At 37.5% G+C, this 15,796-nt stretch overlaps 1 protein-coding gene across 1 annotated transcript in view; it reads right to left on the bottom strand.

The window, feature by feature from the left end:
- The window catches only part of ap1m3 (adaptor related protein complex 1 subunit mu 3), a 43,957-nt gene that overhangs the window by 11,064 nt on the left and 17,097 nt on the right, over positions 1–15,796 (bottom strand). The window contains exons 6-10 of the mRNA XM_028443835.1: positions 15,337–15,463; positions 7,679–7,821; positions 6,814–6,885; positions 6,370–6,528; positions 2,942–3,067 (exon numbers count right to left, since the gene is read on the bottom strand). Coding sequence (XP_028299636.1) covers positions 2,942–3,067; positions 6,370–6,528; positions 6,814–6,885; positions 7,679–7,821; positions 15,337–15,463 — 627 coding nt within the window. The remainder of the gene's footprint in view (positions 1–2,941; positions 3,068–6,369; positions 6,529–6,813; positions 6,886–7,678; positions 7,822–15,336; positions 15,464–15,796) is intronic.

Below are 15,796 nucleotides of genomic sequence, written 5' to 3' on the forward strand. Positions count from 1 at the left end.
ACAGATTGAGATCTGACAGCTGGGTAAGGAATAGCTTTTATATTCAGTCAGTGGTTGGCATGGGGCATCTGTGGAACAATGTGCTAACCAGTGGTGTCGTTAGACCCATTATAGGGGGGCTGAAGCCCCCTAAAATATTCTTAAGCCACCCTAAATAATCTGGTGATTTATTAAAAAAAAAAAAAAAAAAAGACAACATATTCAATATAAAGAGACCAGAAGATGAGTTTGAATAAATAATCATATAACCTGTCATTATTCACTTAAATATGGTCATAAATCCCCTCACTTCATATTAAGGTAAACAGAGCCCCTTTAGTGTGTCGTTATCCAATCCATTCCACCCCAGTCCATGTTTTCCCTGTGACCCTGCCTGCAGCAGGCGTGTAGCAGAACCTGATAAAAACTACTTTAGGAATAACATGACGGATGGATGAAGAATGGACATCAGAACGTTTTTAAAGAAAGTCATTATTGATCACTGCTGGTAGTAACAATTAGTTAGCTCTAGCCCTAGCTAACAGCCAATAGTCTTATGTATAATTAACAAACCAAATACTCCGCGTTCGACAAATAAAAACCTGGCTTACACACTATAGACAAGGTTACATTCCAGCTCTAAAAGAACGCTGCTACTTAGCTAGCGAGTTAGCCTGTAGTGCATTGTGAAGGTCCTGGTTGTTTATAGAGTTAAGTGGGGTGACTTCCTTCTGGAGAATTGTGGAGGTAGATTTGTTTTTTGTCTTTATTCAATAACAAAAAAAAAAACAATAATTTGAAACTTAAATAATTGCATTTGAACACTTTTTTTTCCTTGACTGAAAATATTTTTTGATATAAAGTTGTTTCTTTGATTGAAATGTTTTATTTTTTGATTGAATAATAAAGACACAAATGTACAACCCATAATATGGCTCAAATACAAAAACGAAAAAAAAAAAATTCAATCAAAGTGAAAAGTGTTTCACTGCAATTACTTGAGTCTCAAATATTTTATTTGCATTTGAACACTTTTAGTTGCCCTAACAGTGCCTGTAAGCAGCTGCTCATGTGAAAGGTCCTTTAGTGCACTGCGTCTGCTGCATTCCTGGCTGAGTCAAACAATGCGACAGAATGTCAAAATAAGAGCTTGTCAATGCTGTTAACATACTGTTACAGACTAAAAACAATTCTACTATTCATTATAATTTCATAGTATTTGTTAGTCATTTGTAAAGTTTTGTGCTTTGTGTGCTGTGTTCGCTCACATCCTTTGCATCTACTGGGGGCTAAGCCCCCCCCCCCCCGTCCTCAAAACCTAGTGACGCCCCTGGTGCTCACTCTGAACGTTCTCCAACTCTGAAGACGATCTGGCATCATTTCAAGTAGTTGAACATGGTCAGAGCACTTTAACATTTGGAAACCTTGTCATAAAAACATGGGCCATACACAATTATCTATAAAATGTAATTATAAAACAGCAAGAGCTACACATGTTAAAAGCTGACAGCAATCTTACAGATTGTATTAAACTTTGAAAGTTGTTTCTTTTTACCATGTTTCCTCTTTTTTTCGGCCATTAAAGTTTAAGTACATCCCCAAGTTTTTGCTGACCTGTCACTAGGGGGGAATTAAAAAAAAAGCCTCGAGTTGCTCCTAGAGTAGTTAAGACACGCCCCACAGTGCTGCACAGTTCTCCATGGAGCTGTCAATCAATGTTCACTGAGGGCTGTCCCATCTTTTATAGGAGGGGCGGGGCCAACAGTGATGGTTAGTGACGTCACTGATCTTGTTCTCAGCCAAGAGCAAAATTCAACTGCAATAGACAGCGTTCAACCCATAGAGGGCAGTCACTTTGATATTTTACAACTAAATACGCTAAATTGAAATACTTAGACTAAAAAGTGAAGGTTTCAAGGCTCAAACATAGTTGGGTGGACTAACGCAAAAGCAGAGTCCGCGAGGAGTTCTACAAGTCAATTAAATGCAAAGTCCAGACTTTACGACCGGGCGGACTTCTCCGTGTAGTTGGTGTCACACAAAACACTGCTCAGCATTGTATCGTCATGCATTAAATGTAACACCAACCTCTGTTTCACCCGCCTGATGAATCAGAGCAGGAGAGATGAACACGAGGTTAGAGAAGAGACTGGCAGACCAGCTACCAAAGTAGCGACACCTTAAAAACACGTCCCAGGAGTACAAGGACTACAGAGAAGCGCTAAGGATTGTGGGAAATGTAGGACTTCAATAGAAACTACTATTCAGCGGTGCACGCGGGTTCGTAATTTCTTAGAAGAGCGAATAGTCGTCACACAGTCTGTAATGCGCAGAGTCCACCAGAGTATGTTTGGGCCTTTAGGGTGTACTTATTCTTTAGGCTTGGAATATTGTTTATTTTTGGCTAGGTTTTTTGGGGGGCGGGCACTAGTTCTGCACCGGGTATTTATTATTGATTACCAAAAAAGTCAAATACAATTTTTGAAGAACCAGGTTAGAAAATCCCAAGTTTTGGAGTTCTCTGGAACACAGCATTAGCTAGCTCACTATTGGATCACTTACCGACTTGTCCCGCCTTCCACAAAAAAAGTAGTTTTTGATTGGATTATCTTTCCAACTAGTCCGTAGCTTCCAAACACAAACTTAGATCTGATTAGATTTTATCTCATGTGAACATTACAGTTTGGTTTTTACTCGCCAACAAAATTCAGTCATCGTCTCATTTTTGTCACATGAAAAAAATCAACGTAATAAACACTGCTGTCAAATGTAGTAAAAGTTGACAAAAAAAAGTTTTCGAATTCTCGTTAGAAAACTGAAAAATAAGGGAAAATAAATTGTTTATATGATCTCATTTGTTCATCATGGAGTTACCAAATATAGAGATAAACGTTACAGCTGAAGTTCGCAACAGCAGTAAAACCTGGGCAGAAGTCATAAAGGGTCATAAATGAAGTCTTACCTGAATCCCAGACACAGTGAAATATGGAATCTCAAAGTTCACAGTTATTGGTCTTTTTCCCTCGAGCTCGTCACTTTCCACACTTGGCAGTCCAAAGTGTGCTCGCATCACGTACTCCTTCCCTCCCTAAACACACAGAACACTTTGTCAATAGAAACATCAGCATTCATGACAAACTACAAGATTGTTTTTTATCCCAAAATCAGATCTGAGATCTTAAAACCCTCTTTTCTAATCCAATATTCAGGTTTAATGAAGCTAATATTTGTCTGGACTTCAGTAGGCTTCACTCAGCTGAGACCCTTTAGACACTATCGGGTGTGACTAATGGATCTGATCCAAGTCCAAAGTGCTTTTATATTATTTGCATCGCTGTAAAATCGTGTCTGATGGACTTTATTTATGGTCGTTTCAGTTCCAGAGGTAAAAGTCATGGATTACAAGTACTCACGTTACTGTAAATGAGTTGCTTTTATGGGTAATTGTACTTTTTTGAGTACATTTCTAAATCAGTAAATCAGTAATTTCACTTTTAAATCGTGAGGCAGTCAAAAATCAATTCAAAGGTGTCACGGTGAACAAACATCCATTCTCTGAAATTGAACCGCAGTACTTTTTAATTTATTTTTTTTTTAAACAGCAGAGGGCGCCATCTATTTAGAATTTGAAATTCAGGACACACCACCGTGTTTTAAATCAGAAGTGTGGAAGCACTTTCATATGGGATTTGTTTTAATGTCCAATTGTTAAGGCACAAAATACATTTTCAGTTGCACTTTTAAAAAGAAAAGGAACTATTATGCAGTTTTGCATAGTTTACTGTAGAGCCTTCTTCATTTGTACTATTTCTTTATTTATTTCATTCAGGATTTATTTTTAATTAACTTGTTTTGCATAGTTTATCAAGGGATTCTTTTGACAATGAAAGATAAAAGAAAATAGTACAATATTTTATTTTATTTTCTAAGAAAAAAAAAAATTGGATATTTTTCTGTCATCATTTGTCTACAGTCTTATTTTGTAAAATAAATCATGAGAGAATCGTATCGGGAGTTGAGTGAATCGTTACATCCCAATTAGATAGCATTAGCATTAACCTAGCGTTAACATTTACTAGCATTAGCGTAAAATTAGCATAACATTATCATTAGCTATAATTAGCATTAGCATTAGTATTAGTGACAATACAAAAGTCTAATGCATCACGTCATAGGCCGAACAATCAGATTAAACATAATGCACAGCACCTAAACAGCATTGCATGCTGGTCATTTTCTCAGTTTTAGTTTCCTATAGTCTGAGAATTTTTGTTTTATTTTGAATTTAATCCATAAAAAAAAAAAAAAAAAATGTACATTTTGATAATTTATTTTCCACAAATGCATCTGTATAAAATAAAAGAAGTTCCAATTGTGTAAGATCTTATCTCTTCTTTTTTACGTTTACTGTACGCAAGGGTACAGTGGCAGGATTTATTACCAAAAATAAACATGGGGGGTGAAAGTAACTAGTAACGTTTACTTTGAGTACTATCAGTACACATCATTCACATGTTAAAATGTATCAGGTGGTTGAATTAAGTGGAACAACAGATAGACTTTGAACCGCCCCTGCACACGCACGCCGACAGAGAAGCTGAGAGAAGACGTGGTGATGCTCATCAATCACCACCAGCCTTTGCTGCAGACCTGTCAGTGTCACGTTGTGCTGTTTGGAGGGATTCTCAGAGCAAACTGCACTTTTTATTGTTCAATTGGAAATGTCAGTGAGCCTCACAAACGGGCCTGAAGAGGAAGAAAACTACCAGAAAGATCCAACACCTGATGTTCAGATAACCATGTCCTCTATACCTACGGATTTAGTTTGAACACATCGATACAAGTCGAACAACTTTAATGGATCAGATCTAAAGATCTAAAGACAAACACATGCACACAGAGACATAAACACACTTTCAGTCCTACAATTAGTGTTGAAAAGGGCTGAAAAAATTCCACTACACCTCAACAGAAATTTGGAATTAACCAGAAAAGCAGGACCAATATTAAGTAATTATAACCTATATTATGAGCATAAATATTAGCATCTGTGCCAAATATTACAAATAAAACAACATTATAACAGATTAATTTGTACGTATAACTTTACAATTACTCAACTTTTGTGAGCATCTTGTTTTTTAGGATGTTAGAAAGTAAAACTACTCATTGCCTTCATTAGGGAAAATCTCAGCAGCACTAATACCAATAACTACTCTTCAAGCACAAACAGGGCAGTGTTTGTTTTAACTTCATTTAAAATTTGATTTAATAATTTATTCACATCAATATAACTCATCAGTCTGAAACATAATGCAGTAAGCAGCGTGCCGTGTGCATGAGCTTGATGATATTCTCAACTTAACTTGCATGAAATCTAGAAATTTTAGACAAAACGATGCCAAAATACATTCTCCCAACTGTATTTAATATCCATGTTAAGAGCCAAGCCTTAATTTAGTAAAATCCCCGTTAATTCCACATGGAAACTGGAGCACCAAAGAGAGAAACCACACAGACTCAGAGAGAACATGCAAACAGCACACTGAACAACAGCAACGATGACTCAGATGGCTGTGTTTGAAATTGCATATTAATGTAGGTTTTTCAGGAAATTTTATCTCCTGACATGTTTCGACCATCAGATGATGCTTTGATGCTTTCCTTATGAAGGAACTCGTAGGGACACGTCAAAGCGTATCACCTCTGAGGAAGACTGGCAGTTGACAGTCGAAACATGTCAGGAGATAAAATTGGTCTGAATAAACAAAACTTTAACATATATTTAATAAAAGAAGACAATAAACTTACTGGAATTATACGTACTAATGTACTACACTACACACTATCATACTATTAGTATGATTAGGATGATGACCGTTCCTACTGAAGTATATACTTCCAAGTTTCCCAAGATGCATTTCGAACCTACGACAAAAACCTGAATCACACTGAGGATAAATATCTCTGTTGATTCTCCACCTTTGAAAGTTCTGAAAACATTTTAAGTGAGAAAGTGACCAGGTAGAATATCAACATGTGGTCATGTGATCCATAAAACTCACAGAAACACATTTCATTCAAACATTTCAGAGATTTTACTCACAAAACTTACGGTTAACTTCCAAACAAAAAGAGCCCTTTTTACAAAAGCGTTAAAAACTTATGTAAGAAAAGAAGAGATGCTTTTGTTTTGAAGCCGGACAATTTTTTGTTCTGCTCGCAATGCAATGCATCATGGGGCGGTTTGAGTATGACTAGTGTTCCCACCATGCATACTTATGTGAACGTACTACATACTCATTTTTAAGTCAGACTTAGTATGATTAGTACGTTAGTATGCCATTTCAAACACAGCTGATGTGTGAGATGTTGGTGTGTTGAACTAACGGGGAAGGACTTGATGTTCCACTGCACTGCGCTCTTCTCTGGGACCCACTTGGCGCTGCCTGTGCTGGTCTTGAACTTGGGCGAGTCGGCGTCGCTCGGCACCGGTATCAGGATGGACACGTTATTGGCCGTGGACCGGTTCTTGAACTGACTCTTAGCCTGCAGGACGATGACAGAGGACACAGAATTAAAGATCTCCACAGTCAAAAAGGAAAAGGCTTGTTTTTAGTGAGAGGAACTCTTCATATCTATGCAGAGCGGGGGCTTGTTATTTGGGGGTCTGTAGGGCCGTGGTGGTGTGAAACAGATGGTAAATAGCAGCCCATTTGAGATGTATGTGTCAGAAATACTAAACAGGCTTCAGGGATGAGGCCACAGCACTCATTACGATGGAGCTTTTAACGTGAGTGCACTACTTACAGTGTGTGTGGTGGTCAACATTACCTTCACCTTGATCTCCACACGACTGTGAGAGAACTTTTCAATCACGCTCTCGATCCATATGAGAGGTTTCACCTGTCAAACAGACACAGAGGGAGAGAGTGGACAAGGTCAGGGGTGGGGGTGGATGGTGGCGTGGTAGGGTATGTGGTCAGAGATGATGTTTACACGTGTCGGCGTGTTGTCCTGGGGGAGTCCTAATGGATTTCTGGCAGATAGCAACACGCTGATGCATGAAGTTTGGGTATCTGACAATTCTCTGGACAGAAAGTCCTGCCATCACGTAGTGTACGGGCCATAACGGTGCATTTCCATTGGCGGTATCGGCTCTACACGGCTCCGTATTACTCGCTTTCGGGACCCGATACTGTTTTTCTGGATCGTTTCCATTGAGCACCAATGACATGCAAAACTGCCAGACTCCACAGATTGAACTTTTTTGCTGCCATCTTCTCAAGACAGACCAACAAAAATCAATGGTGGCCAAATGCTTCCTCTGTGCGTGAGTTGATGACTCTACGCTGTGACCTCATCAGTGTCTGCCTTGTGCCTATTTCACATTTTCAGACCAGGGCTGCTTTTTTTGGGACCTCAACAAAGGAGGTACTAAAAACAACGTTAACATAAGTTGCTCTACACAGTTTCTCGGTGATTGTGATTGGTCAGACACTGCAATCTCCACCCCTGTCACAGGAGTGCGCACATCGTCAGGCTGAAATCACCCGTCTTAAGTGAACATATTTATATCCTGTTTCATAGTACAGGTGAAGTCCACTAACAGAGATATTGCAGATATACTTATCCAGCTTCATAGTACAGGCCCAAAAAGTCCAAAGTGTGTGTGTGTGTGTGTGTGTGTGTCACTCACTGTGGTGTTGAGGCGGTAGGACATGAGCTCGCTCTCGCCGTCTGGGGGAATAAAGGAGATGGTTCGGTCGTTCTCAAAGCGTGACAGGCGCACACACTGATGGAACTTTACATCCTCGAGCTCCACCGTCTTGCTCTTCTCTCCTGGAGCACGCACACGCACACACACACACACACACACACTTTGAAACCTTTCCATGCAGCATGAAGACAAATCAAGGTCAAGGTTATGACAACTACCAAACATTCACTCACTCAATCTCATATGTAGACACACACACACACACTGAACACTCAGATCCATCTGCTCATCCCCATTATTCTGCTGCCACACACAGTATGCCTGCCATCATCATGTGCCCTACTGAAGCTCATGCCACTGCCACACACACACACACACGCACACCGACTGAGTGAAATAATAAATAGTGTGGTGTCAGCCAGAAAAAGCTCAGGGGAAAACACATGATGTAAAACTATTTCCACTTCACACAACGATCCAATAGAGGAAGAAGACGTGGTCACAGACAATTTACAGGATGTTCAAATGTAACTTTTTATATATAGAAATTAGGGCTGGGACTTTAACACGTTAATTGTGATTGATTGATTAATTAATGACAGAAGAATAATGCACAAAAAAAAAATAACGCAGTTTTTTGGAACCTTTCTCATTCCATGAGTTTCCAATGTACCCATAATACTGAGGAGAAGTCTTTGCTGTGTTTAGTTGGTGTTAATTTGAGTGAAAAAAAAAAAAAGTGTCCACTTCTCTAGAATGTTCTGTACTCAGTGCTGTTTTTTATGACACACACAAACACATTTGTTTATCTAAAGTTTACAAAAATAATCCAGAGAAGCATAAATATAGCTTACTTAAATTTAAGTTTGTGCTTTGTGAACAATGGAATCATAATATTCTTTACTCATATTCATGCACATTACGTTGGCACTCAGTGACGAAAATAATAAACACAATTTTGCTGATTAAGCTCATTTATTGTTTGCATTGATTCAGTCATAAACCAAAATCTATTTAAAATAGAAAAACGTTGCTTCTCGTGTCAAATATTACTATGCAATTATTTTATTACAAAGTCTCAAATGAATTAGATGCATTTTTTTAGTCCCACCACTAATAGAAATTCAGTACATCTCATCTGTAAATATCAACAGAATCCCAATTTAACAAACTTTGCAACACATGAGTCTCAGAATTTCAGAAATATTTCATGTGTGCGCTTTTATTTTATTGCTATTGCTTGATAACGTTTATGTTTTATTAAATGGTTTAATCTGCCTCTGCACAACATGGCTAGGGGGAGTTTTTACTTTAGAGTATGAACCATTATTACCTGCTCACTGGCGGTTACCATGGCAACCAGCAGTTACACATCGTCGAATTAAAACGTCACATGTCGTGGCTTCACTAAATGACTAAGCCAGTCACCTGTGCTCAAGACAGCAGCTGTTAGCGTTTAAAGACAGATTTCAAATGGTTGTTTTAATAAATACATTCATACATAATAAATTAATAAAAGAAATTAATATTTAAGACATGGACTCCAAATGTTAGCATGAGATCAACATTTGAAATGCTGTAAAAAAAATAAAATAATAATAATAATAATTTGCAAGTATATGTTTACAGGGCAGCTGTGGCTACAATAGTAGCTTACCACCACTAAGTGTGGAGTGAAAGAATAATGCCTTAATTCTGTAAAGCGACTGAGTGTCTATGATAAAGCGCTATATAAAATTGATGAATTATTATTATAAGGCGCTATATATAAATCCAACGCATTATTTACAAACAAACATTTTGATTCACTGATTTGACAGTTTTTGAAAACTAAAATGTGATTGATGGATTTCATCGTTTGCAATAGTTTTAAATGTGCAACAGTTTCTTCATTACCTGGGCTACATTTCAGTGAATGTTTCAAATCTGTAGCACAGGTGGTTGATCGGTTGTGCATTTTCAAATTCTTAATTCTAAAGGTTTGCTGCAGCGCCATCTTTAGGAAGATTGGCTATGTTTTTTTTTGGGTTTTTTTTGCAGCTGAGGGAATCCATCATGGGACTGGATCATTGTGCCAAACTGTTGGTGATTGTTGGGTCATGTGAAGTAGGATTTCCTCAGGTGGTTTACCAGCAGGTGGCACTGTTGAGTAGCACGTGTAACAGCTACTGTTGCTAGGATACACACACGATCCTTTCAGAGTAAGAGCTGCTTCTAAACAGACAGTGAATAAAACTAACAGATAAACACGCAGAGGTAGCAAAAGTACTAGTCTTCAGTACTCAAGTAAAAGTATAAATACTTGAATAAAAAATGACTGGTAAAAGTATTGAAGTTGCTCCCTTACTTGAGTAAAAGTAAAAAAGTACAGGCTACTAAATAAAAAAAGAAAAACGAGTCCCTTCAGTAGTAAAACGGGGTTTTTAAAACAGCAAATTCCATATATTTTTTTTATTTTTTAGAACTTTTAGGATATTGGTACATGGAAATAAACTAAATCTGTTACGCTTTATGAACACCTGGAGTATTCAGCACTCATTATAGATAACATGTGTAAATAACATGTTTCAAGAAAAGAAAAGCCCAGAGAAGGTTTGAGTTTAACATTTTTAAAAAACTTAAAAATGTTAACCATAAAACTACCTACCTAACAGAAAAAAGCTCAAACTACCAACAATTTTGCGCCTTTTTACGTCGTGGCGTCATCTTCGAAGGCCTTAAAAGTAACAAGCTCATTTTTTAATTGTAAGGACTTACTTTGTTTCAAAAAGTAAAGAGTACAAATAAAAAGTCGCCAAGAAATAAATACTCCAGTAGTTTTTTTCTGATATCTGTTCTTTACTTAAGCACAGTAAGAAAATATATTATTTACTTTGTTTTTGTCATCTCTGCAAACACATCACAGTCAATGTTCATTACGTGTAGCGACATTCTGTGTGTGTGTGTGTGTGTGTGTGTGTTAGGGTGGAAGCACACCTATATTTGCAGACGTGGATGGTTTACTTATTTCTTCATTGATTTCACTTGTGTGTGAGTTTGTCTGTGTCTGAATGCGTGCGTGACATTTCTCAAAGTATAAATCAGGAAGAGCCGAGGTCAGGACACAGCAGTTCTCATCAAATAAGGCAGAGAAAGTCGTTAGCAGAGGTGTAAAGAGCAGTGATATATTCTACTCAAATAAAAGTACTGTTACTTGATTAAAATTGTACTCAAGCAGAAGTACAAGCAAGTCATACATAAAAAAAAAAATTCAAATAGTAGCTCATCTAAATAGCATTGAAAGTAAAAGCTACTAGTTATTTTCACATTTATTTTTGGTAATAAATCTTGCCACGGTTCCTTTACATACAGTATAACATCGCATGTATGAACTTAAAAAGGAACAGACCAAAACTACCACAATTGGAACTTAATTTTTTTTTGTATGAAATAAAAGGTTTGTCAGAATGTACAATTACTTTTAAAATGAATTCAATTCAAATTCAATAAACAAAATTATCAGTTACACCCAACAGTCACTGAGTACATTTTATATATTTTTTGTTTTAAAATGATCATTGTTAAACTACAAACGAAATGAAATGACCAGACAACAATCAAATGCATCACATCATAGCCGACCAATCATATTAAACGTAATAAACACGCCAAAACACTACAAATATCTTCACTTCTTTTAAAACCTACTTAAAGGCACACTGTGTAACTTTTTAGCTAGACATGTAACGTTCACGTCAAGCGCCCCTAGTGGCCACAAGCGCCACAGCACTGTCGCAAAAATCAACAGACAGTTGAAGGCCAGTCTCCCTCGTCTTTTCATCGTGTTTGCAGACAGTAGTTGACCTGTAACTTCAGGAAAAGGATTGGCTCTCAGGGCTGGGCTCACGCCGCGGCTGGAGGAGGAGCCGCCACTGCCGCCCTCCTCTCCCTGCCGCCCGGCCCTCCTCGTCGGCCCCCTTCGCAGAAGGCGGATCTCAGCGGAGGGGGCCGGGTCTCGGCGGCGTCTTTTTATCCACCTCAGAAGCAGTTTTAAACTTTCTGCTTGCCTCGGCCATAACCAGGAGTCGAACAGGCCTTTAGCCTTTAGCCTTTAGCCCAATGAGTATATCTAAGCCTGTGGTCACGTGACTGCTGTAAAGTGATACGTTCTCCAGGTCACATGACCTGGCCAAAGACGGTCCGTCTCTCGAAACTTACATAGTCGGTATTTCAAGAGGGAAGCCCCGCTCGGAGCATTGATACTGTCAATCGCTGTATATTAGCCTGAGGAATCATTTAAAATACCTCATAACTCTTTAGGTCAAAAAGTCTGCGGTGTGGCTTTAAATACAAGTACAATGACTGATTTAGAAATATACAGGTACCCACAAAAGTAACTCATTTACAGTAACGCGAGTACTTGTAATCCGTTACTTACACCTCTGGTTGTTGGGGAGATAATTCTCCTCTTACACAACAACCACACACACAAACACACACACACACACACACACCAATACTTGTCTTATCAGGACAAGACAGGAAAGAAAGGTTGTGTGGGACACTTTCTGTCACTGCTTGAACCGGAGTGTCCCGGGGAGAGAAGATAGAAGAGGTGTGTGTGTGTGTGTGTGTGTGTGTGTAGTCCCCTGTGGTTCACCTTAAAGGCCAGTCTCACCCGTCTTCATGCTTTTAATGCACAGCAGCAGCAGCAGCTCATTTATTTTCCAGCTACCGTCACACAGTAAAGGAAAGGACACACTTTATTGTGCCCTAAACATCCATAAGTGCCCTGAGCTGCATTTCAACTCTTCAAAATCAAATACAGCTGTTTTTTATGTAAATGCATAGAGCTTTTAGTCACATTTAAATATGATGTTTGGGCTTTTATCGAGATTAAAACTCACAATTTACAGAAAGAGCGATTAACAGCTTTCAAAGGTCGTAATTACAGGTTTGTGTACATTCATTTAAAGACAACAAACTATAGGAATAAACTAAAGAGTTCATCTGCATCCTGAAAATGTATGGTTTACAACCTTGGGGTTGGGACCCTATGTGGGGTCGCCTGGAGTTTAAATGGGGTCGCCTGAAATGTCAGTAACTGATTAAAAAAATTAAATTAAATAAATTAGAAATGCATTTTGAATTTTTTTTCAAATTAAAACAACAGACATTCTTAAACAGCTGTATTCTATACTTTTACTTTGTCAAATACACATCTAGTTATTAATAATAATAATAATAATAATAATAATAATAATAATAATAACAACAACATGCAGTTAAAAAAATATCTGAGCTGGCACAAATTGTCACTACAGCATTTCACTGCATAGCATTGCATAAAATGTTCATCATTGAGCAATGTTTGCATAAATATGATATAAATAAAAATAGAAATACTTTAAAATTTTATACAGGACTATAATAATATAACTAAAACAGGGCATAAAATATTTGATAATTTGAATCGATTTACAGTCATTTTAAAGATTTTTTCAAAAATAACAGTCACGATCATTGAGTCGCAGCACGTGATATTTTGACACTTTGAATAACAGAATAAATTATAGAAGTCATTTAGTTAGCAACAATTAAAAAAAAAAAAACAGTGCTGGACAATAAAACAATAACAATATATATCGCGATGCAGATGTGATCAATATCAATAGAAAATATGTTCAATAGTACGTTCAATAATTTCACTGAACTCCATTAGAAAAAAATACATATTACTTTATTATCAAATTATCATTGATTACAATTTACAAAAAAAAAAAAAAAATACTTTGCACATTTTGTATAATTAAATATTTTTTAATGGTCTATATTTGCACATTGACACTTGTGTTGCTTTATTTGACTTGTTTTTTTTTTGTTTTTTTCCCATAGTTGTATTGACCTTTTTTATTTGTTATTTGTTGTCTTTTCCTCTCTTGGTCCTTATTTTTAATAGGATTTTTTTTATAAAAAACCTAATCAATAATTATCGATATCGTCTGATATGAAACACTTCCATCACAATATATCTTCCAGGCGTATCGCCCAGCCCTAGTAGGATTAGCTAAGTTTATACTTCTTCCTACTCCTTTTCGTTAATGTAAACTGAGATGTGTAAGAATTTAAAGATGCAAGATACTGTTTTGTTATTTTTCTTGATGTTAATTTATTTAATTTCATTTTAAACAGTTTTTTGAGTTGTCATTTGCATGATCAAAATAGATGAATAAATCAAAACTCCATGTTTATCAGATCTAAAACAGTAAATTAGTAAATTAGAGGTTGAGTAAACTGTAACAAACTGTTTGTTTATGGATAAGACATTTACTTCAGACTTGCAGTGACAGTTCATAACTGCTGCCAGTAGAGGGCAGCATTACATGACCAATATTCCTAAATATTTAGCTTCAGATGATCAAAACTAATCCAAAAAATAAAAAAATAAAAGAACGTACAGAAACTGGGGACTGAGAATATGTTATTTCCCAGACAGACAGCAGAGGGAATGAGGGGGCGACTGCAGATCATCACCTTTTATCTGTGAGTTGGTGGCCTGGGGTGAGGATTAACTCACACACGAGACACGGATGGAGCTTTTCCCCTGTCAGACGTAAACAGCAGGGGTGGAAGGAAGCAGGAAGAGGGACGATGGGAAGACCAGTGGAGGAAGATGAAGGGAACAAAGGGAAACACAGAGAGTAGGAGGAAAAACGGGGGGAGGTTATATGAACGGGGCAACAGGGGTAGTTTACTGTGTATTCTTAATGTGTAAAAGATAGATTTTTGCCTGTATTTTTGGAGCATAGTGCAGGATTTAAGAAAAAATAAACATTTATTTTAAGTTTTTTAAGAAAGTTTCTAGAGATACGTTGCTGGACCTTTTCTACATAATGTGTCTGTTTTCACCGTGTCAGGATGGCCAAGTGGTCTAAGGCACCTGACTGGGTTCGAACCCCACTTTTGACATATATATTTTTTCATTTTAACATATTTAACACAGCAAACTCCACCTTTAAAAATATATATAATATATATGACAAAAATAAACATTTTATGGTATTTCCTGGGTTAGAAATGGGGCTAAAATAAAAGGGTTAGCAGGGTAGCTAAAAACAAATATGAGCTAAAACCCAACTAAGTCACATGGTGCACCTATCACGTGACCTAAAGTGGCCAATGAGGGGGGCTGTATGCATAGAGTGGCCATTTTTTAATGCTGAGTGATAATGCGCTCTAAAGCAATGACAATGAGTCCACACACATTTCTACCTATTGTCTTGAAAAGATTGTGTGATGCATTTTGTACTGCTGTTCTGGGCGTGAATTTCCCGCGCAGTTCTGCGACCGTGACGTCAAATGACGCTGGTGCACCTTCTCGATGGCTTGGAAATGCAAATCAATTAGTTTTTAAAGTGTTGATTATCCCATAACCCAACCTGATTAAGAAAAATGCCAAACAACCACTCAATTTTTCATTATTTAACACCCATTTCTGAAAGTAAAATCCAATGAATAAAACATACACTGACCCCATCCAAATGCAAAACTAAAAGGCTAGAACAGGAAAGTACGCTGCCTCTGTCGTCTGATGCTAACTTGGTGATATTTCCTCCATAAACTCTTGGGCCCATGTGATGATGAACGCAGTCACTTACTTCCTGTGATCTCGAAAAGCACTTTGTCGTTGAGGCCCAGTCGTAGTTCAGGCATCCCTGATAGAACCACTCGGAGTTTGATGGAGCCCACGATCTCACTGCGCAGCACGCTGCCGTTAGCGTTCACCTGGGAAACCACGTCAAAAACATTCATTGAACAGGGACGAAAAAACCTACAGAGCAACGTTATGGTCACATTAATACATGCAAATAAGGCTGTGTTAGAAATGACATCCAAACATACACATACTAACTATGACGTTAAAATGAGTATGTAGTGCGTTCACATTAGATAGCATGGAAAGATTGAGTACATGAGAAATTCCTGGATGTACAGTTACTATATAGCACACGCGTCAAACTAAAGGCCCGGAGGCCAAATCTGGCCCTTTAGACCATCCAATTCGGCCCGCAAGAGAAAGTTAAAAACACAAAACATAAATTATTGTCTAAATTACCA

Source organism: Gouania willdenowi, chromosome 4 (genome assembly GCF_900634775.1).
Source record: "Gouania willdenowi chromosome 4, fGouWil2.1, whole genome shotgun sequence".
Classification (NCBI taxonomy): domain Eukaryota; kingdom Metazoa; phylum Chordata; class Actinopteri; order Blenniiformes; family Gobiesocidae; genus Gouania; species Gouania willdenowi.